Below are 22,363 nucleotides of genomic sequence, written 5' to 3' on the forward strand. Positions count from 1 at the left end.
TGTAGTTTTCTTATAACTTTTTTGTACAATTGCATAGACGTGTAAAACCTGCCATTGTTAACAAAACAATAACAGACTTAGAAACTACTGAAATCTACAGTATAGTACCACTACCCTTCACAAAAATATAGATTTTTTTTTTCTTGTAAACTCTTACTGTCTAATCCTCTTTGTTGTATGAATATTATAAAAACCATGCGGGAATCGGGAGTTGTAAAACATTTATTCTGCCCCTTCTTCATCTGTCATGACTGAAACTAAGGACTCCATCGCTCTGCCCAAATCATCTGCCAAGTGGAAAAGGCTTCCTACATTGTGTCCTGGAAAACAAAGAGAAAGACAGGCTTTTACGCAAGATGCTGATGTCATCACCCTGACTCTGCTGTGTGGGAAACCATCTCCCATTTGTAGGTGAAGACAACACAGAAGCTGCGTTTTGAGGGTATACACAACAGGGTTTGAGTTTCCACCAGTTTCCAGGAAGAAACACAGCCTTGTTAATGAAGCCACTCCACGCTATTAGTACCAGCTTAATGTTGGGTCAGGCTGCTGGTGCCATTTAAATGGAAAATGTCAGCGATTGCACTCATGTTCCCATTGTAAATACCAAAAAGGATTCCATGGATAAGCACAAGATCCCTGTCATAACAGGTGTTATTTCGTGATGGGATCCACTTACTCCACCTTGGGGGAGATTACTTACTATGTATCCGTACAAAATTATTTTATTATCAAATAACTGCCACCACTGCCCTAGGCCATCGCCATTAGCATCACTACTACCACATCACCACAACATGAAACGTTCATTTCAAGGCTGTTCTAAAAGCTGTTGGCTCACTTCTAAGGCTGTGGTGGAGGTGACTGTTTTCTCTCTGCTTTTACTTGGGTTGAAAAATGAACTCTTGAACTGACCTTTCTGTAGACTATTAACACTTGAATTAGGAGGCTTCAGAATAAAAATCAGTTTTCATTCCAACTTATTCTAGAGCCTAATTATAATTTGACCCACATGTATAGCACAGATTCTGGTATCCTCTGAACCCATTTTTGATCTCCTCCTAAACGAGGGTTAACTATCGGAATAGCCTTTTAATAATGTGACATGACCTTAGCATTAATCCCCTGGCATGAGCATGAAAGCAGTGCGAATGCCCCTGGTACTTTGTGGCAAAATTCAAATCTAGAGTAAAGTAATTTGAGACATTATGAGTTGCCTTTTCATATATGTCCTGTATTTTTATATGGCTAATTTTAATTCTTGGACATTAGTAAATCATGCCACTAGTCAAGTACTGCCTTTGGAACTAAAAATGCTTTACTAGGCTATTACTGCTGTGCCATGTATCAACTTTACAGATTCCCATAATTGTTAAAATCCCTATAAAAATTAAAGATAGTCTGGGGTAGGTATTCTGTTCTAATACGTATTTCAAGAGACATATCGTTTTTAAATATATGATAGAGAATATCTGAAGAGGATTCATAGGCAGGCACTTAAACAGTGATGGCACCAGATCAAGCTAAGACTTATTAAAAGTTTAATGCCACTGAGCCATTTACATTAAGGAGACCAAGTTGGTAAATCTCTTTGAGCTTTATTAGTGCAATTGAGTTTCAGTGAGAAGTATGTGAAACATAAATCAGGGTAGAATTCATTTTTTTCCCATTGGGTTATTGATATGAAAATCAAAAAAGGGCCTCTTTTAGACTATGTGCTAGGGGACATGGACTACAGTTCAGAAGGTAAGACAAGTAAATGCATTTACAGATTATATAGCCAGGTAGTGCTTCTACTCCTTGAAATGGTGTTCCGTTACCACCTGCAAGGCTCTTTCTTGAGTGTCTCAAAAGGCATCAGTTGTAGGGGTATCTGTTAGTTTAAGTCACCAGGTAAAATAGAGGTTCACTATTCTTAATACACTACACACAGTCCCACAGAATGTTAGGTGGCCTTTAACCTGTCTAGATGGTTAAATGTTCACAAATGACCTCGTGGCTGTCCCTATGCTAGAAAAATGAACGTTAAAAGAGTTGCGTCACTATATCCATATTACGCCTTTGGTTACTTTATTTACAAACACCTGTCCCACCAGACTAATGATTCCAATGTTTGTCATGGAAGTTTTCATTAAATCCAGAAAAAAAATTCTATCTCTGACAAAAATACTGCCCCAAAGAATAATACCTCAGTGCACTGGAGGCATGAAGCTGCACCATGACATAGATGCAGAAAACAGATTTGTATCCTAAGTCCATTATCCATGTGTATAAGGAAGACCATTAGTGAGGTCATTAATTTTACCTGACAGATTTTTCTAAAGTCAAAATGACAATATCATACTAGGAGCACAAGAGGCACTGGAAAGCAGGCAGGCTTCAGACATTTGCAATCGGCTTCAGGCACAAGTTGACACAAAAATACGTCTATAGAAAGTATTAATTTAATCCATTCTTGAGCAAGGATTGTTGAACACAAAGGCACCAGGCGTTGAACGTTAGGGCAGTTGTGTGTTTCTCCAAGTTGGAGTTAACTGCGACGCATTTAGCTTCACACACCACCACTGCCTAAGGGGAGTTGTTTGCCGCAGTGATTGGAATTGAGACTTTCTGGCAGACCTCCAAGACCTCAATAGCAATCTGGCACTCAGTTTTTTAAAAATACAAATAAATGCTTAGCATTCAGTTGGTCAAAGCAGAGGCAGAATACTGCATTGACATTTGCTTATCTTTTCTCTATAATTTAATCTTAAAAAATATCTGGTCTGTACATTGGGGATATTTTCACAGCACTGACATGATCAGTATTGTTTTGATTCTCTGGTTTTCTGGAAACTCTTCTGGCTATAACATACCACAGGTAGTAAAGTTTCCAAATGCCTAGATGACTTGAATGGTATGTGCTGGCCTTTTCTAAAATTTGTTCATGAGAGAAACATGTTCAGTGTGATCAAAATTAAGGTGCAACTTTTTATAACAAGTGAAAATAAATTTTAAGGGGCACTTACCTTAAAATTGAACCATAAGAATGAACCCAAGAAGTCTCACATAAGAAGTACGTGAGCCAGGCAAACTGTCAGCATTCAATGCTTCACCAAGTCAGATTTCCTCAGTTTCTCCTCCCAGCTTACCATTCCCTCCCTAGGCCCCCACTGCCCCAAGCGCTGGAGGGGAGCTCTGGTGTAGACACACTGAAGGATCATTAAATTAATTATACTTGCTGCTTGGCATGGTCTTGGCAGAATTTCCAGTATGACTCCTTATGTTCAAATGAATCAGTGGCTACTCTTCTCCATTCTGTTGCTAAGGATCCAGAACCTTCTTATATAAGGACCCACCACCCGTCCAACCTGTTTCCCAGAATAGCACATGCTATTGCCATCCACAGAAGAACTTTCCTTCTCACGTCCTTCCTGCTAGACTTTTCGTAAGGACAATCTTGTTTCACTTGGACTGTCACTCAACAGTTTGTCATCCAACAGCCATTTGATTAGGTAACTCAATGTTGAGGCGACATTCCTGGCAGAAGAGGGAGTATGAAGCAGCTTTCGCTGTAAAGCCCCAAACCACATTTACTGGTAATGCTGTAACCTACCCTTTTTAACCCATTAACAGGCATTCAACAAAACCCTCAAGACTCCAACATTCAATTTTTATCCCTAATTGGTGATGTTCTCTCTAGGTCCAAATGCCAGTTATAAAAAGAGCACTTTCTAAAGGGCAAGCAGAGATGACATAAGCTTTTCAAACACCATTTTCTAAAGTGGCAGTAAAGCGTAAGACTTAAAAGAATGTGGCTGTGGACCCAGGTTACCTGGATTCAAATCCTGACTCTGTCACCTTGGATATTACTGCTTACCCTCTCATTGGCTCAGTTTCCTTGTTTTAAAATGGGGTTAGTAAGAGTACCTATCTCACAGGTTTGTCATCAAGATTACATAATGAAAAAGATGGCAAGGGCTTAGAACACTGCTTGGTGCACAGTAAGTGCTCAAGAAATACTGGCTAAAGTGGGAAAGAGGGAGCATTGGAACCAGGAATAAATAAAAAAATAAAATGAAGTCCTTCCAGAAGAATAAAAACCAAGGGCACAGGCAGAAAACATCAGGGTCCCAGAAGTAGAAGGAAGCTTTATGACTCATGAATTATGTTCAAGGCTAAATTTATTTTGAAGGTTTTGTTTGCGTTGTGAATGGCAACAGATGACCTAGAGGATTCCAACCTGGGGACTGCAAAGGGCTGCCATTTTCTAGAGATGCCTGTCATGGTGATGACAATGGCAGTGAATATTTGAGGAACGTTCCTCATGAGCTGCAAGTGGGGAGGTGACTTCCATCCTGAGATGATGACACGTGTAATACACACATGCGCGTGCACGCACACAACTCGTACACAAACGCCAAACATAGAAAGCGGGATGAGACAGACAGAAGCCATGGCTGTGAGCCTGAATCTCACTAACCTCTCTCATTGGCTTCCCAGGGGTATTTCTTCCTTTAATAATAGAGAGAGGAAGAGGCAGAGATATCAGAAAGGAAAAAAACATAACATGCGTCAATATACAGTTTCATACCAATTTGCTGCTTTTACCAAACAAATGTTGAGATGACAATTCATTTATTCCCTTCTGGAAAAAAAAAACAGAAACAAAAAAAACCCAAAAGACACATCCAGTCAAATAACCTTAACATACACTTAAAATCAGTGTAAACAGAACACGTCTGGGAGACATCACTTACAGAATCCATAGAGTTCATGCGTTAAATTGGATGAAAGCTGGCACAGCATAGGAATCTGACACACTGAGCATTGTTTTCAAGAGGGACTGTAGAATCTCAAGCTTAATGCCCCCAATCTTAACCTCTTCACTCTTGACAACACACCAAAACATAAATAGTCATTGACTTTGTGTACCAAAAACTGCCCCCCAAATGCAAGGTAGAGTGCTGCATAGAGGCTAGACGCTATCCTCTTGGGAGAACTTGCTCTGTCTGGCAGAAGCTGAGCATGCCCACGAGGGGAGAGGGGGCATCTGAGAAAGTAGAAAAAAACGAGGAAGGAGGTAAACCCCACTAATGGGCAAACAAACGATAGAGCCAAGATCCAGGAATAAGCCTCAACTTCCTCCTCCATATTCAACAGATACCAGGAGCCTTGAGAGTCCATGGCTGCAGGCCACTGGCCTCATTTGTTTTATAGAAGTCCACCCACCTCTGTATGTATGTATTTTTGAAAAGCAGGTTCTGATGAGAGAGTTTTCTATGATAATGAGTAAAATTGGACAGAAAATTAGGGACCTCTGGACCATAGTCTAGCATGTCTCGGGCATGCAATTTCCCTTTATCTTTAGGATGTTTGAAATGAAATGTTGGTTTTTAAACTTTGACTTTAGCAAGATGACACTACCTAAAACAATCTTATATGAAATCACAGTATTTACAGCAGGTAAAAGCAGAGCTGTGAGAGATCCTGTACACATCTCCCTGCTCCCTGACCCACCACGCTCAGGGGCTCCAAGAAGACTAAGATCCCCCGAAACAGTCTGAGAACTCCTAGTCTAGAATGAAGATTTATGGAGCTACTGTTCTAAAAGAAATCTCCAGAAGCTCAAGTTCAGGGTTTAAAACTTTAGTACCTATCTAAAGGTTTTCTAGGTATAACTCTCCTTTCCTCCCTTTTTCCCTTCCTTCCAAATTTTCCCGAGTCGGAGATTTCTTAGCAGTGTAAAGACTGTATGCTTGACCATGTCAGCTTGGCCAGGGTATTCATGACACTCCTCAGATCAGGGAAAAGAGAGAAAGGGTACTGGCTCCTCAGCTGTGGGTATTCTCAGTGGCAGGCCCATTCCAGGCGATAGGAACCAGGGAAGGGAGCATAAAGGCCCTTCATCCTTGGTAACTCAAGTGAATTCTAGCATGAAGCACTCACCCCACTCCTTTTCACTCCTTTAGAGAGTTATTTTTTTTTAATCTTTATACTTCATGGATATACTGGCTGATAGTAGAATTCATTTCCTTCTTCTGCAAGACTGTGAGCAATCCTTAAGGGCAGGGCCTCATTTTGCTCACATACCTCTCTATGCCCGATACCTTATAGTGTATCTCAACACCGGGTATTTGATAAATGCTGGCTGAACTCAATTAGTAAGATAGCCACTAGGTCATGGCCAAGAGCCCTTTGGTGTTTTAGGCAACTTGGCCTTGCCTGCTATCTTTTAGCTTGGATGCCTGGGGCTGGTGACCTGTTTGTTGTGTCTTCTAACTTTGGTCTATTTTAAAACTTAAGAACTTTGGGAAATACAGTGGAAGGATGCTGTTGTTAGAAAGCAGTATGACTGATTTAGTTATGGAATGTAACTATGGTTTCTAGAATAGTAAAGGTTACATATCATTATTAACTCTACACCAAGCTATAGTCAGAGCTCAGTATCAACTGGTCACTGGTGAACACGCAACAAGAGATCTGGGTTTTAAGATACTTCTTCTAAAACCATGTTTTATGTACAATGGACTTCTTAGAGCTATGCTAACCCTCATCCCTTTCACAATCCTCCCTTATCAGTTAGGCTCCAGTGGGCTCATTAATGTAGTGCAAAAGGAAGGTTAGCTTTTTGTTTTAAGGTTAAAACAAGTAATGTTTTCTACTGTATTAGGAACAGTTTCTACACTGACAAGATAGAGACTAACTTGTTGCACCACTTAAAAAATTATTTACCAATAAAGTACCAGATAAAAGTTTTACTTCATACATTCTTTGGAAATAAGTTTACTTAGATCTTCCCCAAGGGTGTCCATCTGGCCACGTGGTATGTTGTCAGGAAATGAATCAAGAGAAAAAGGAAGTGTGGTGGGGGAGTCCTGAATCTAAATAAAGGATTTGGTCTGAGATGGATGAGTCAAGTTTCTCCAGGCAGTAGGAACCTGATTTGATTGGTTGTAATTCATTATTCAGAGTCAGATTCCCAGGACATAACTGTTTCTGGGTACCTTTAGCTGCTTTATCGCAGTTCACTGACTGAGAAAGGTAAGGAAGAATGAGTCCCTTCTTAGGGTTTCTGTTTATTTTATGCGAAAGAAGGTTCAAATGGCTATACTTTAAATATTGAAACATGCACAATCTTGGGTGAATGTAGATACAAATACATAAATCAATTCAAAAGCAGTTGTTGAGCTGACGCTGACCACTACCAAGTTCTGACTGTGTATATGTAATGAGCTAGAATGGACAAGAATATGACAGTGTAAAGCATGGCTTGGTGGACTTTCTCTGTAAGGGGCAAGACAGTAAATATTTTAGGCTTTGCAAGCCACACTCTCTGTAGTAACTATTCAGCTCTGCACAACCAGCCTGCCTGTAAGTGAGAAAGCAACCACACACCAGATGTAAACGGATGGGCATGCCTGTGTTCCCAAAACAAACTGTATTTATGGAAACAGGTAGAGGGCCAGACTTGGCCCATGGACTGTAGTTTGCTGGTGCCTGGTAGAAGGAACTAGCAGCTCATATCCTTTATAGAAGCCAATAGGAAACTGAATGGTGCCTGAAAGGGGGTATGTGAGGTTTCCCTCTGCCTTTGTTCTTTATGTTGCCTATTCCATAAAAGAGCTACAGACAAGACCTGATTTTAGAAGATGGCAGGTTTTGCAAAGCTTGTTGGGTTGCTGATTTAGAGGCGTTTAACAGAATGTATGTGGGCCAGAGTAGTAAGAGAGAGAGAAGATGGCATGGGCTGTTGGGGATAAAGATACCGTGGCACAGGTAGGTCAGTAAGAGATTATACAGGCAGCAGAAATACCCACAGAGCACTGAGGCCTGCTTTCTGAATTGTCATTGCACTAAAGGCTTACCCTGTATCTGATCAGTCATTAATCTACATACAGCAGCACCTCAGTCTTAGAGAGGCCAATACACACTGTCTGGGGAAGCATTTCATTCATGAATGCACATCTATATAAAAATACCTTTGTTAGACTGCTAAGTGATCAGGGACATGTTGATATATGCTTGAAGAGTTTATTTTTAAATTATGTTTATTGTTGATTCTACCCATGTAGTGTTCTCATCGAATAATGGTGGAGACTTAGATAGTAGAAAACAATTTTTATTAGCATGGAATTCAACTCCTACATATACTTATAGACAGAGGGACAGATTACAGATAGAGAAATAGATCAGAAAGAAAGTGGCTAATGTTCTGTGTTTCATATACACTGAGCCACTCAAATCCCTCAAGTGGTTGTGACTAGCTATATCAAGAGATTAATCAGGGAAGATATAATCACAAAACTAAATGTGCACACACTGACACCTTCGGCACCCTGCAGTTTACCTGGCCTATCATGCACGACAGTGTTGGCCACTAGTTAATCACAAAAGGTAGAAGCACACAACCCCTTTATTAATTTGGATAACAGTTTAGCAAAGCCATCAGGATACGATCAAAAGCCTAACTGAACTTAAATGGCTATGAGTGAGGCACTTTGAGCTTCCAGGTACTTTTAGTAAAAATAAAACATGAAGATTAGTTGATACCTTAAAACTTGAGCCATGAGTCAAAACTACAGCTAAGTGTAACAAAAAAAGTTGTACATTTAAAGTACACAGTAACTCCCTTATCTATATACTTTATAGTTATAAAAAACATAATTAAAAAAAAGCCTTTTCCTCTGTGGGCAATTATCTAGCAGGGTTAAGTAAACCATGAGGTGGTATTTAACAGCCTATTTCCACTAAATGTCAGACCTCTAGCTCTGACATCTGTTTTGAGTTACTCCAACAGCTGTCTGAAACAGCTGCAGCAACCGTGAACTTCATTTTTTGTAACACAACAATGGGAACATGGATAGCAGACTTGGCTTAAAAGTACAATGTCCTCTAAGACATTAGCAAGGTCTTGGTAGAAACTTCCATGCTGAAACTCTTGAAATTTAATTTTTTAAGGAAATATATTCAACTGGGCAAGGAAAACCTTGGTCATTTAGATCAGTATTGTTAAACCGCTGGATCAGAACACTGATCTAGTGGGTTGCAATCAGCATTTTATCTTTAAATAAAACAGAGAAATAAATATAGTTTTAAATAAAACAGTGTGAATTACATTTAGTATAGAAAGTACTGTGCCATAAAACTTTTGTTTCTGATCTTTGCATACATGACTTGCACACATATATGTAGTGTATATATAAGGTGGCTGTATACATATGTGTGTGTAAACACACACACATAACTTATTTTATATCCTAACCCCAGTTTGAGATATAAAATGTTAATCTTACTACAGATAATAGTCAAAAAAGGTTGAAAGCTGCTGTTTCAGATGTCAAAGACAGTAAGATGACCTTGTAAAGCTCTTTCATTTGGGAGAGTCTGTAATCCCCAAATGTTAAGATTTTCAATATTTTCTGCTTACTATTAAACTAACATACCTACTAACTGGTAAGATGTCCCCACTAAGCCCTACTATATATATAAGTATATACATACATTCTCTATTCTTTCAAAATAAAGTTTTTAGTTAGAAATCAAGCATCCAAAAAATATGTCTTCGAGTGCATTGATATTACCCAATGTTTACAAGGATGAGACTCTTTCATCCATTTGAATTTGGGGAGAGAAAGGTGTGATATTGTGATTTATAATGACTATATATTGGGTCTTCATTCCCTTTCTAGGCACTGAGCTCCTAAAACCCTTGGAATTTCATGTGTTCAGAGGCATCAAACTGTCTTTTATTAAGGAGGTGACTTTTGGAAAGTCTCGAAGGATGGGGCTGGCTGCCAGGGCAGGCCCCAGTGTGATTAGAGGGCTGGAACTTCCAGTCCCAACCCCAGACCTCCAGGGAGTACAGAGGGGCTGGAGCTCGAGTCCAGTCACCAGAGGCAATGATTTAATCAACCAACAACACCTATGTAAGAAGCCCTGTAAGAACCCAAAAGGACGGGGCTGGGAGAGCTTCTAGGCTTGGGAACAAGTGGAGGTGCTGGCAGTGCCATGGGGTGCCCCCTTCCTCTGGAAGCTCTGTGCTTTCCCCACACTTTGCCCTATGCCCTAGTTGCCTCTTCCATCTGGCTGTTCCTGAGTTATATCCTTTTATAATACACCAGTGATCTAGGAAGTGTAATGTATCTCTGAGTTCTGTGAGCCCCTCTAGCAAACGAATCGAACACAAGGAGGGGATCACTGGAACCTCTAGTCTGTAGCAGGTGGGCCCTGGGTTTGCAAGTGGCGTATGAAGTGGGGGAGGGGACGTCTTGTGGGACTGAGCCCATAACCTGTGGGGTCTGATGCTGTGTCCAGGTAGGCTATATCAGAATGGAGCTGAACTGCAGGACACCAAGCTGGTGGCAAAGCATATTGCTTGGTGGGGTGGGGGGAAATGCACAAACATTGGAACTGGGTGCAGAAATGTGAAGGGCCTATGGTAAGGCCAAATATGATGGGAAGTAGCAATAAATAAATAAATAAATAAATAAAAGAAAGAAATGTCAAGGTCCTAGTGTCACTGAAAGATGAGCCAGATCTTCTAGCACCTTATCTACTCTCTTGCTAAGTTTTGTTTGTTTATTTGACTGTGTTTTCTTCAGGAAAATGAATTAATTCTCTAGGCCAGCAGGTACTATTGAGTAAGTAGGAGCTTAAGGAGTGGAATTAGACAAAGCTGCCTTATCCCATATTTGAGAACTCAAATTAGTACTCAGGGGATGATATGCTTCCATAAGCACTAATTTTGTAAACACTATCCAGGCGGCCCGAATAGAGCTTCGCATGTTTCTATATAAGTAAATCAATATCATACAAGTAAAGTAAGCATCACAGATGCTAACTGCCAAACGCCCTATCAGAGGAGCTATATTTCTAACCTAGGGGGCTTCTTCCATACCCATGTGGCATCTAGCTTCAAGGATTTTAAAAGGGAGATGCAGGGAGAGGATGCCAAAGACTTCCCCTCAGAGATAATCAGGATGGACCAGAGACCCCTGTACATACAGGTTGCCTGTAGGGAAGCAGCTCCGGGGCACTGATGGAGCCCCTTCTCCGCTGTGCTCTAGTTACCACATGTGAAAGAAATGCCTGGAGCACTAACAAAGCTGCCACTGACTTTCCACAGAGCGGGTACACAGGCCTTCAGTTTGAGGGGTGGGGATAGGACACGAGTCTGTAACCTTCATGGGAAAGCCTGAGGTCAATGAAATGTGTGCTAGATGGGGGGCCCAAAGTTGTGGCCCCCTAGCAGCTGTATGATCTTGAAGAAGACATTTGCTTTGCCTGAGGCTAACCCCCTGATTTACGTAAAGGGGTGCTTCTGGGGTTCACTCAGGTCACAGGCATCTCTAGTAGAGCAATATTATGATTATGCTGTGCTATGAACTTCCTTGGAAGTCTGCCTCCCCAATTGACTGTAAACACCTTGAAGGCAAGGAAGTTGGCATTTATTCTTTGCATCCTTAATACCTCCAGGGGTGCATAACAGGTGCTACTACAACTGGCAGGATAAAGGAGAAAGCATTTGATTTATGTCAAACTGGCGTGTGGTTGTCTCATTATGAACTATGGCATCTAGGGAGAGGAGGGGGGCAGGTGTGGGGTGTGGTGGTGGGTGGAAGACAGATGAGATTTTTATATGTTAAAATCAACCCATCAGAGGTGCTCAGCAGTGAGAAGATGGCTGGTACAGACATTTAAAATTAGCCTCCCCTGACGGTTCCTTAGCAACACTCTATCAGGACACGATTGCTTTTAATGTGCACTGCACAGTGTTCACTCATACATCAAATCACTAGGAAATGGCCACTGAGAACTGACACTGAACGAAGATAGGGAAAACATATGACTCAAAACACCCTCCTCGTTGCCCTTATGGAGAGGGTCACACAACGAGATTCTCTGCGGCCCTTGCCACCTGGGCTGCCCGTGAGGGAGGCCGGTGACTGGCCACAGAGCCTTGTGTTTCTGCCTTCGGCTTCTCTGGGCTTTCCTCTACTTGCTCACGGGTGATTGACTGTGGCCACTCTTTTGACTCACTGGAGGAAGGTGGGTCAGTGACTTTGCTATCTGTCGGGGCAGTAAACCAAAATACTCCAAAACACTAACACTAGCAGCACCCTGCCTCCCCAGCCCCAGTAAGACGTGAAGCTCATACTGGACCATGGGAAAATTTGGTTGGATAAAATGCTGGATTTGTATGAGGGGCAAAATACACAAGGCCAAGTTATGGGGAGAAATAAATAATGACATTAATATTTGTGCCTTTCTTTGCAAAGACTGTGTTCCATCCATGGAACTGGAAAAAAACACCACCAACAGGCAGTATATAAAGATTTAACTGTACCTACGTTTAAACAATGGGGTAAGATACAATTTTTAAATATGAAGGGCATCAGATTGGACGTCAGAGTCCCCACTCTCACTGTACACTACGCATGTTCTGGACCTTGCTGTACTGTGTAGGAACTCAGTCCCTGGCACAGCACAACCAGGGCACTAATTTCCTTGTCTGTAAAAGTCATGTCATAACTGCCCTTAAGTAAAAGCTGTCTTGTAAAGAACTCTTCAGATGCATGTGCAAAGCAAGTAAAATACTTTGCAAATATGGTAGTATTCCTATTTCTAGAAACATCTTGACTACAGGGGTATTTGAAACTAAACCAGAATCCAGGAACCAGAAAATTCATTCATCCACACCAGAAATTCACATTTAAGAAGAAAAATCTCTTCACAATGATCCCAATTTGGCATTCTATCAGCATGTGTTTATTTCAGCATGGAAAGTTAATGTTATATGTTAAAATCAACCCATCAGCCTCCACAAATAAAGGCTTCCATACTCGTTGGGTATGGAAATGAGCAGCCTCATTCCCGGAAGTCTGAGTTCTAAAGAGTGGAGCTTACCTCTTGAACTAGGGAAGGAGTTGTTGAGTTGCTCCATCACTTCCTCTAACCCTGTGCTTGGGTCCTGGGGAGGACTGAGATCTTCCTCCCCTGAGGGAAAGCAAACACAAACGACAGCCAATTACACTTAGGGCAAAAAAAATAGAGCCACTAGAAAAAAGAGGTCCACAATCCCGTTTAAAGGTCCATTATCAATTCATTTCCACTTGCTCATAAATAACATAAATAAAAATAACCCCTCAAGCCTAATAATTAGGGAACAGCTCGTTAAAAGGAAGAGTTCTGTGTGGGGATTTATCTAGGTAGTTTTCTTTGAAGAAGAAAACTGTGTATCTATTTTGAAGTTGAGATAAAGTTAAGTTTTTCATGCTACATTAACAAATGTGGAACATTTTTCTTTGCATAATAAAACATCATTACTGGACACTTGCAGTGTGTCTCTTCAACACAAAAGAAAATAACAGTGTGACATTCTGCATTTGGCTTTATGAAGGTAAGAAAGGAGTGGAGACACTAAGGTGTTTTTCCCACTTTCCTGTGACATTTAACTAAAAATACAAACAAAATTCAAGTACCTTTAAGGTCCCATGTAATAAGCAGAAAAAGCCACATATGACCTATATAGATAATAAGATATTAATATTCTAAGGACTGGGGAATTATGTTCTCTTCCTTTTTGTTACATGGAACTACTTTATCATAACATTTTTGGAGGCTTATAAAGGGGAAATATTTTTTTTTAATTTTTAAGAATTTGTTTATGTGAGACAGTGATGATTTGGAAGGAAAGGAATTTAGGGATGGAAGGTCTTTTTTGGGCAGTCTCCTTGTTGATTTGGTTGATGTGTGTCTCTTCTCTTGATTCACATGTTAAAGAAATACACCTCAAACAGCATTTGCAGTAAAGGAGAAATTACTTCAGTGCAAACAAAATTGTTTTATACTTTGAATGCCCTTGGAAATTAATTTTTAATAAAATCTTCCAATACTGAAAATCACTTTTTTTCAAGCTCTATTTATTCAGCACATTGTCCCTTGTATCTAAAACAAAACCTTGCTTTGGTGAATCAACAATAATGACCATGCTTAAGGACAACCTCAGGTTCACATAGGGCTTGGATTTTCATCTGTGATTATAATCCTGCATTTATTATTAAGCTTTCATCCTTGTTTTTTAAAGCACAAGCTGAAAGAATCCTTAATGGTGCTGCTCACCATTAAGACAAAAATCACATCCTAGGTGGATATCAGGCCAATATACCTGCTTTGGCTGAATATACCATTATTAGGACAGAGGGCTAAGGACCTGGGATGGACAAAAAAAACTCTGTGAGTCTCATAGTAATGTACCACAGGAAAACTCTGAAATACTGAGTGCTGAAGAAGTAAGGTCACTAGGTGGAAAAGGAAGTTACAGTATCTACCCTATCTATCTACTTGTCTACACACACACACACACACACACACACACACACACACACACGCACTCCTCTCTCTTAGCTTATATGTATGCCTTTAGAAATGAAAAAGTGAAATTCAGCCATCTTTAGTTCCTTTTTTTCCCTGTGAGTTTAAACTACCGTTATCTGGTGAGGATGGAATGAGTGAAATATTGCCAGAACAGGATCCTAACAACTGCAGATTTGATTACACCTCTTTGTTCCATTACAGATGCAAACTTTTGCCAAATTGGAAATCATGAAACATTTTTAATGGCGGCTCCTTTAGTGATAGTAAGCCTCACAGAATAAATCGGAACCAACAGAGACCCTCTTGAGCAATGATGTTACTATTTCTGACTGTTTAATTACATCATACTGGAGCTCTAGAAACTCTACTATGTTAATGAATCAGGTACAGTTCAATGAAGTGATAGGCATTTCTCTCCCTGAATTATTTCAAGGACCAAATTATAAAGTATAAACCTAATGATGTCAATCAAGTATGTATATAAAATTGGCTTATTTGTTTTAATGGAAGACTTTCAGGACAGTGATAAATGTATCCATTCAAACATTTTATGAGTGCCTATTACATCCTAGGTAGTGTAACTTTGTTTCCTTCTTTTTCTCAGAATTGTCTCAGTATATAAGAAAAATCCTTTGGTTTAAGTCATCTTCTTTTAAGAAGCAATATTAGATTTATCACACATATGCATGAGTAGCGGTGAATCAACACACTGAAAACTGCTTAATGCCTAATACTTTCTGTGTCAAATTACACTGGGAAACTTAAAACAGCCAAATAACACCTGAAATTATAGAGTCCTAACACTGGACTATTCAATACTGAGCCAGATTTTAAGTGTCTAAAAAGCCACAAAAATTTAAAAGCAGGAAGGTTAGTTTATTTGTTTAGGTGTTTATCAAAAGCCAACTATATGCCAGGCACTGTTCAGAGTGCTGGCATTATAGAAATCAATAAGCAAAAAGCCCTGTCTCTGTGGAACTCACATGCTTATGGAAGCACACAGGCTAAACAAATAGTCAATTATATAGGTACATCAGACGGTGACAGACTTTCAGGAGAAAGGGTGAGTGAGCGGCAGTGAGGAAGACTCTTCAGAAAGAGGAGTCTTGGAAGCCCTCACTGATGAGGTACAGATGAGCAAAAATTTTAAGAATGTGAAGGTGTGAACCATGTAGACTTTTGAGGAAAGAGTACATCAGACAGAAGGAATAGCAAATATGAAGACTTTGAGAGGGGTATGTGATGATTGACTTGCTCAAAGAACACCAAGAGGGTCCGTGTAAACAGAGTCACAGTGACCGTGCGTTGTAGGGAGTGTGCTTCCCTGGCCCGGGAATTTGGACATGGTCATGTGACCTGCTTTGGCCAATGGACTGTTAGCAGCTATGATGTAAGTAGGGGCCAGTCATGATTTTCATCCTTCGTTGTATTAATGTGGTGTGTCACTGACTTGCAGATGGTCAAACTGTCTCTGCATACCTGGAATAAATCCCACTTGATCGGTGTATGATTCCTTTAATGTTCTGTTGAATTTTGTTTGCTAATATTTGTTGAGGTTTTGGCATCCATGTTTATCAGGGATACTGGCCAGTAATTTTCTTGTGGTGTCCTTGTCTGGTTTTGGTATCAGGGTAATGCTGGCCTTGTATGATCAGTTTGTAAATATGCCCTCCTTTTGTATTTTTTTGGAAGAGTTTGAGAAGGATTGGTATTAATTCTTTAAGTGTTAGAACACACTGGTGAAGTTGTCTGGTCCAGAATTTTGTTTATTGGGATGTTTCTGATTACTGATTTAATCTTCTCCCTAGTAATTGGGCTTTCCAGATTTTCTATTTCTTCATGATTCCGTTTTGGCTGGCTGTATGTTTCTAAGAATTTGTTCATTTCTTCTAGGTTGTCAAATTGGACAGTGTGTAATTGTTCCTAGGTGTCTTCTGACCCTTTGTATTTGTGTGGGACCTGTTGTAACATCTTCTTTTATATTTCTGAGTTTATTTGACTCTTTTTTTCTTGGTGAGTCTAGCTAAAGGTTTGCCTATTTTGTTTCTTTTCAAAAAACCAGATCTTCATTTTATTAATCATGTCTATTTCCACTCTATTTCCTTTATTCTCTGTTGATTTTTATTTCCTTCCTTCTACCAACTTTGGACTAAGTTTGTTGTTCTTTTTCTAGTTCCTTGAGGTGTAAAGTGAGGTTGATTGGTTGAAATTTTTCTTGTTTCTTGATGTAGGCATTTATCACTATGAACTTGCCTCTTAGAACTGCATCCCATAAATTTTGGTATATTGTGTTTCAATTTTCCTTTGTCTCAAGGTATTTTTTGATTTCTCTTTTGATTTTTCTTTGGCCCTTTGGTTGTTCAGGATCATGTTATTTAATATACACATATTTACAAATTGTGCAGTTTTCTTCTTGTAATTCCTAGTTTCAGACCATTGTGGCCAGAAAAGATGCTTGATAGGATTTCAGTCTTCTTAAATGTATTATGATTTGTTTTGTGGCCTTACATATGATCTGTCCTGGAGAATGTTCCACATGCATTTGAGGAGACTGTGTATTCTGTTACTTTTGGATGGAACGTTGTGTATGTATTTCAATTAAGCCCATCTAGTCTAATGTGCTGTTTAAGTAAGTCCAGTGTTTCCTTATTCATTTTCTTTCTGGATGGTCTATCCTTTTATGAAAGTGGGAATAATAAAATCCCCTATTATTATTGTATTGCTGTCTGTTTCTCCCTTTAGATTTGATGATATTTGGTTTATGTATTTAGGTGCTCCAATGTTGGATACATAAATATTTACAAATATTATATCCTCTTGTTGGATTGAGTCATTTGTCATTATGTAATGCCCTTACATATGAAGTGAGTCTCTTATAGGCAGCATAGGGATGTCTTATTTTTTTAATCCATTTACATTTAATTTTTGATAACTATGTACTTATTGGCATTCAAAAAATTGGCTGTTTTATAATTCCTTTCTTCTCTTGCTTTCTTTGTGATTTGATACTTTTTTGTAGTGGTATGCTTAGCTCTCTTTCTTAATGTTTTGTGTATCTTAAGTTTTTGCTTTGTGGTTACCATGAGGCAAACATAAAAATATATTTATTTAAGTTGGTAATAACCAAATTTGGATTCATTCTAAAGCTGTACATTTTTATTCCCTCTCTACATTTTATGTTTTTGATGTCACAATTTACATCTTTTTATCCTGCATATTCATGAACAAATTATTGTGGTTATAGTTATTTTTACTAATTTTGTCTCTTAATCTTCATAGTAGGTTTACAAGTGATTAACCGCCCCCCCCTGCCAATACAACATTAGATTACTCTGAATTTAACTATATAGTTACCTTTACAGGTGGCATTTATATTTTCATATGTTTTCCTATTATAATTAGCCCTTTTGTTTCAGCTTAAAGAAGTTTCCTTTAACATTTCTTGTAAGACCAGGATACTGGTGCTGAACTCTTTCAAGCTTTTGCTTCTTCAGAAAACTCTCTCTCCTTCAATTCTGAACAACATCTTTACTGGAAAGAGTATTCTTGGTTAGCAGGTTTTTTTTTTTCTTTTGACACTTGGAATATATCATAAAAACTCTCTTTGGTCTGTAATTTTTCTGCTGAATAATCTTCTGGTGGCTGTGTAGGGGTCCCCTTGTATACAACAAATTGTTTTTCTCTTGCTGCTTTTAAAAATTCTTTCCTTGTCTTTCACTTTGATACTTAATTATAATGTGTCTTGGTTTGGGTCTCTTGGGAGTCATCTATCTGGAACTCTCTAGTCTTCCTGGACTTGATTTGTTCCCTCTGGAGGTTAGGGAAGTTTTCTGCCCCTTTCTTTCTCTCTTCTTCTCTGGATTACTTCTGGTGCCTTATGTTCGAGTTCTCAGAACCTTATTCGACTTCATCTACTCTGCTGTTGAAGCTCTCTATTAAATGTTTCAGTTCAGTTATTGTATTCTTCAGCACTGTGATTTCCGTTTGGTACTTTTTTAAATTTTCTCTTTATCAGGTAAACCATCTCCATTTCATTAAGGTGTTTTTGAAGTTGATCTTGTTCTTTCATTTGGAACATCTCCTCCGTTTCATTTTCCTTGACTCTCTGTGTAAGTTTCCATGCATTAGATAAAACAGCCACCTCTCCCAGTGTTGAAGGAGTTGTCTCGTAATAGTAGGTGAATCTTTCAACTCTATCCTACCGCTTGGTCATCTTGCAAATCTTTGTGATTGTCCAAACAGCCTACTTTGTCTTAGTGGCTTCTAGTAGTTGAGGATGTGTCAACACCTGTCAGTGTCCCAAAGGGGAGGAGTTCAGGCAGGAGCTTTTAAAGTATGCAAATATGCCTCTTTCAGGGAAAGACTGGGAGATGTGTGTTTCTATCTGTTCCCTCTGCACTAAGCCCTAGGAGGATACCATTTAAGAACTGCTTTTTTTGTTTGTTTGTTTGCTACCATCCCACTGAACATATGAACACAAGACCCACTGTCTACCAAAGCCAGGTTATCAAGTGATGTCTTCTGAGGAGCAGCCACAAAACTGGAGTACCAGATGCATGCACATGCTCCTTTCCAGGAGATAACTGGTGACTTGGTGTGACGCAGGAGAGCATGAAGATGGCACCCACTGGCCTCCATGTAGACAGCCATGGTATGTGTGTTAAATGAGAATCTGCTCCTTGGGCTGAAGCTTTTAAGATAAAAAAGTAGGCCTATTTCACAGAAAGAATGGGCATATTTCAGTGCTGTGCATTGGGGGATTAGCCATGGTCAGTCTGTGTGAGTCCTGTAAGTACTGTCTTTTAGGTTACTGTGCAGACTTGTGAGTCCCAAAGATGCAAGCCCTGTTGACTTGAAAACTAGATGTTTCAGGGGCCCCTCTCTCAGGTGGAAGTCTTACAATTGGGGTGTCAGATGTGCAGAAGCTGGGAGTTTTGAGCTCTCTCCTAGTAGTGTATTGCCACATCAGGGGTGGGCTTTATGGTGACATTGTGTCTCAGCCTCTCTTACCCATTTGCCTTATATGTGTAGGAGTTCCTGGGTTTCTTGCAGAGGGAATTATTCTGTATATATCTATAGATTCAGGGTATCTGTGGGAGGAGGCGAGTTCAGGACCCTGTTACAATATGTTGAACTAGAGCTACCAACTCAACTTCTTAATTTCTAAAACATCCATTTAACAAACACTTTATTGAATATTTGTTGCATAGAAGGTGCTCAAATGGGAAGGAAAATGAGTAAGACTTAGTCCTTCTCCTTAAGGAGCTTAAGTTCTAGGGAACTTGAGGGAGAAGAAAGAAATGCTAAAATAACTAACTATAAAACTGAATAAATTAAATGTAATGCATGAAGTTCCCAAAACAAAACTGAGTAAAAAGAAAGGATGTGCACAGGGCCAGAGATGACTGAAAGCATACATCAGTGTAACAGCATGATATGTGTGCATGAGCACCAGGTCTGCAAATGGAGACAGAGGATCATATTTGAAGACAGTAAAATATTGGGCCTGAGAGGAAGGTGGATTTTGAGTATCACGCCAAGGACTATGGACTTTAAACAGGAGCCACAAAAAAGCTTAATATACTATCTGAATGTCAGGAAGGTAACTGGAAAGATGGAAGGCTTGGAAAGGGTTGGTTTTGGATATGACGGTTATGTTAAGTACCTTGGCTATGGTGATGGTATCACTGTGTATGTGTATGTTCAAACTCATCGAGATATGTATATTAGATGTGCAATGTTTTGTGTATCAGTACTTCAAGAAAGCTAAAAATTACAAGGTAGTTAAAAGAAGAAAGTATGGAAAATGACTGTCTTTGTGTAATTTGGAAAACTGGAAGAGATGTTTTGGAGGTTGATCAAGATTTCAGATTTGGGTAATATTTTTATTGTGGTTTTTATCCAGAAGACATTCAGGAGAGAGGTCTGGCAGTCTTGATTTAAGGTTGTCCACACAGCAGAAGCCAAGATTGTAAAGAGTGCCCAGGGAGAGTGAAGGGGATGGAGAGAGAATTTCTTCTTTAATGAAATTGGCTTAAAGAGTTGAAAAAAAATCACCTTTGAATTCAGTCTTTTCTTGCAGAGAACAAACTTACCACCACAGCCTGCCCATTTCATAAGGGCCAGGGCTGTGAATCTAATGGCTAAAATGTGGGAAAATTCTGCAGCAAGAAATGACAGTAGGGATATTAAAACTCAGTTGTTTTGCAATTTGCAGATTTTCCAAAGGCGTGTAGTATTTTTTCATTTGCTGAGCTAACAGCCCATTAGCTATATTCAGATCTCATGTGGAGAAAGAGCATGTGATGTAGACATTGCCCTAAATCTCTGAGGTGTGGGAAAACAACACCAAACATCATCTTTTCTTCACAACAGAACTGAAACCTGGCTACCCTCCACAGTTTGACTTCTCTGGAGTATACGCCTCTGCCCACAGCTAGAAGGGCTTAAAACGTTCATTAGGTTTGCTTCCACCACCCTATCTCCTTCCTCAGAAATGCTCTTCTCTTTGTGCCCTCATCCACCACGTCTTTCTTCATTCATAAGGACCTCACCTCTCAATAAGCTCTGTGTATAATCTTCGGCAGCTCCTGGGGAGGTTGGGGACTACTTTCCTCAAGCCTCACTCATTTTCAAGATTACCTCGTCTTTTATTTCATTGAAAAGGCAGAAATTCTCCAATTTCCCTTCTTTTGGCTGAAAATGCTTTCTCAGAAGTGGCTAACGCACTCACAGGCATTGCTTGAAAGTATTTTACTTCTGTGATGTCCAACTTTTGAATTTTCCTGACCATGGTCCCCTAAACTCCCGCCGTTCCTTTCTGTCCCATCAATTTTGGTCGGGCACTTTGCCTCTCTGTATTCTACTCTCAAGGACAGTCTTCAGTATAAAATGAATTTGCAACACACTGTGATACCAGGCAGCAAAGCTTTAAGTGTGAGGAGCCAGGGGCCTCTTTTTTCCTGTGAGGTGAGAGCAAGAGGGTAAAGGAAGCACAGAGCACAGGGCTGACTCATGCTGGGTCTCCAGAGAAATGGGGTGAGACCACGTGTTTGTGATCTTCACAAAACCCCCTATTGTCTAGCCTCGCATAGCAGGAAAAACAAGCAATCAGATTGCTGGCAACCTGTGATGGCCATTTGAACAGTGGATTCATAACCACTGCCAAGAATGCTGGCAGACCATATTGCCCATTTCCCCAACAAATTCATCTTTTACATGAGCCCTCGTTGCTGCTTAGTAATGTTCCAAAAGTATCTTCACTTTCCTCAAGCCTCACTCATTTTCAAGATTACCTCGTCTTTTATTTCATTGAAAAGGCAGAAATTCTCCAATTTCCCTTCTTTTGGCTGAAAATGCTTTCTCAGAAGTGGCTAACGCACTCACAGTGTCCCACTGAGCTGTGATTTATTTTCACTGCCATTGAGCCCTTCTCAGCATTTGACTTGTTGCCTCCATCTTCCTTGAACCTGTTCCCCAGTTCTTCACTTATACTACCACCCACATGGAGGTCTTCCCTAGGCACTGTATCCAAGCCCCCCTGGCATACATATTTCTCATCTCACACCCTTCAGCTGTCAATTCTGTGCAGCCTACTCTCAAATCTCTCCAGCTGGCCCTCTTATACCAGTTACAGACCTGTACTTTATTTCTGGACATGACTCAGACCTACCAGTTTTTCATACACAGTATGTCCACAGCCAAAAGGACCACTGTCTTCTTCCCGCCCAATCCTCTCCCCTCATTTCCTTTCCTCATGTTTTACAGTCCATCTCCATGCCATCACTCACTTTTCTTGAGCCTAGGCCCCCAGAACTCCCGTAACTTGGCCTTTGTGATTGCTTCCTAACTGGTCTTTCCACCTCTAAGTTTACCTTTGGGCCAGATACAGCTTCCAGAATCCATATTTTTAGGTATTTCTTACCTGGTATGTGATTTCCAGTGGTTCCCTGACTCTGGCCAAAATGAGTCCAACACATCTACCCAACATTCATGTCACTCTGAT

General features: G+C 40.0%; 1 protein-coding gene across 15 annotated transcripts in view; it reads right to left on the reverse strand.

Moving 5' to 3' along the window:
• Positions 1-206: 206 nt before the first annotated feature.
• Positions 207-22,363, reverse strand: part of DMD (dystrophin) — a 2,259,748-nt gene continuing 2,237,591 nt past the window's right edge. For 10 of the 15 annotated variants that reach the window (XM_036992000.2, XM_036992004.2, XM_036992005.2 and 7 more), the window contains 2 exons: positions 12,889-12,978; positions 207-320 (listed from right to left, as the gene is read on the reverse strand). In XM_036992000.2, coding sequence (XP_036847895.2) covers positions 223-320; positions 12,889-12,978 — 188 coding nt within the window. In that variant the 3' untranslated portion in view covers positions 207-222. Of the gene's footprint in view, positions 321-4,462; positions 4,495-12,888; positions 12,979-22,363 lie in introns of all 15 variants that reach the window. The other 5 variants (XM_036992002.2, XM_036992008.2, XM_017674729.3 and 2 more) reach the window with 2 other exon arrangements.

This window comes from Manis javanica, chromosome X, assembly GCF_040802235.1.
Source record: "Manis javanica isolate MJ-LG chromosome X, MJ_LKY, whole genome shotgun sequence".
Classification (NCBI taxonomy): Eukaryota; Metazoa; Chordata; class Mammalia; order Pholidota; family Manidae; genus Manis; species Manis javanica.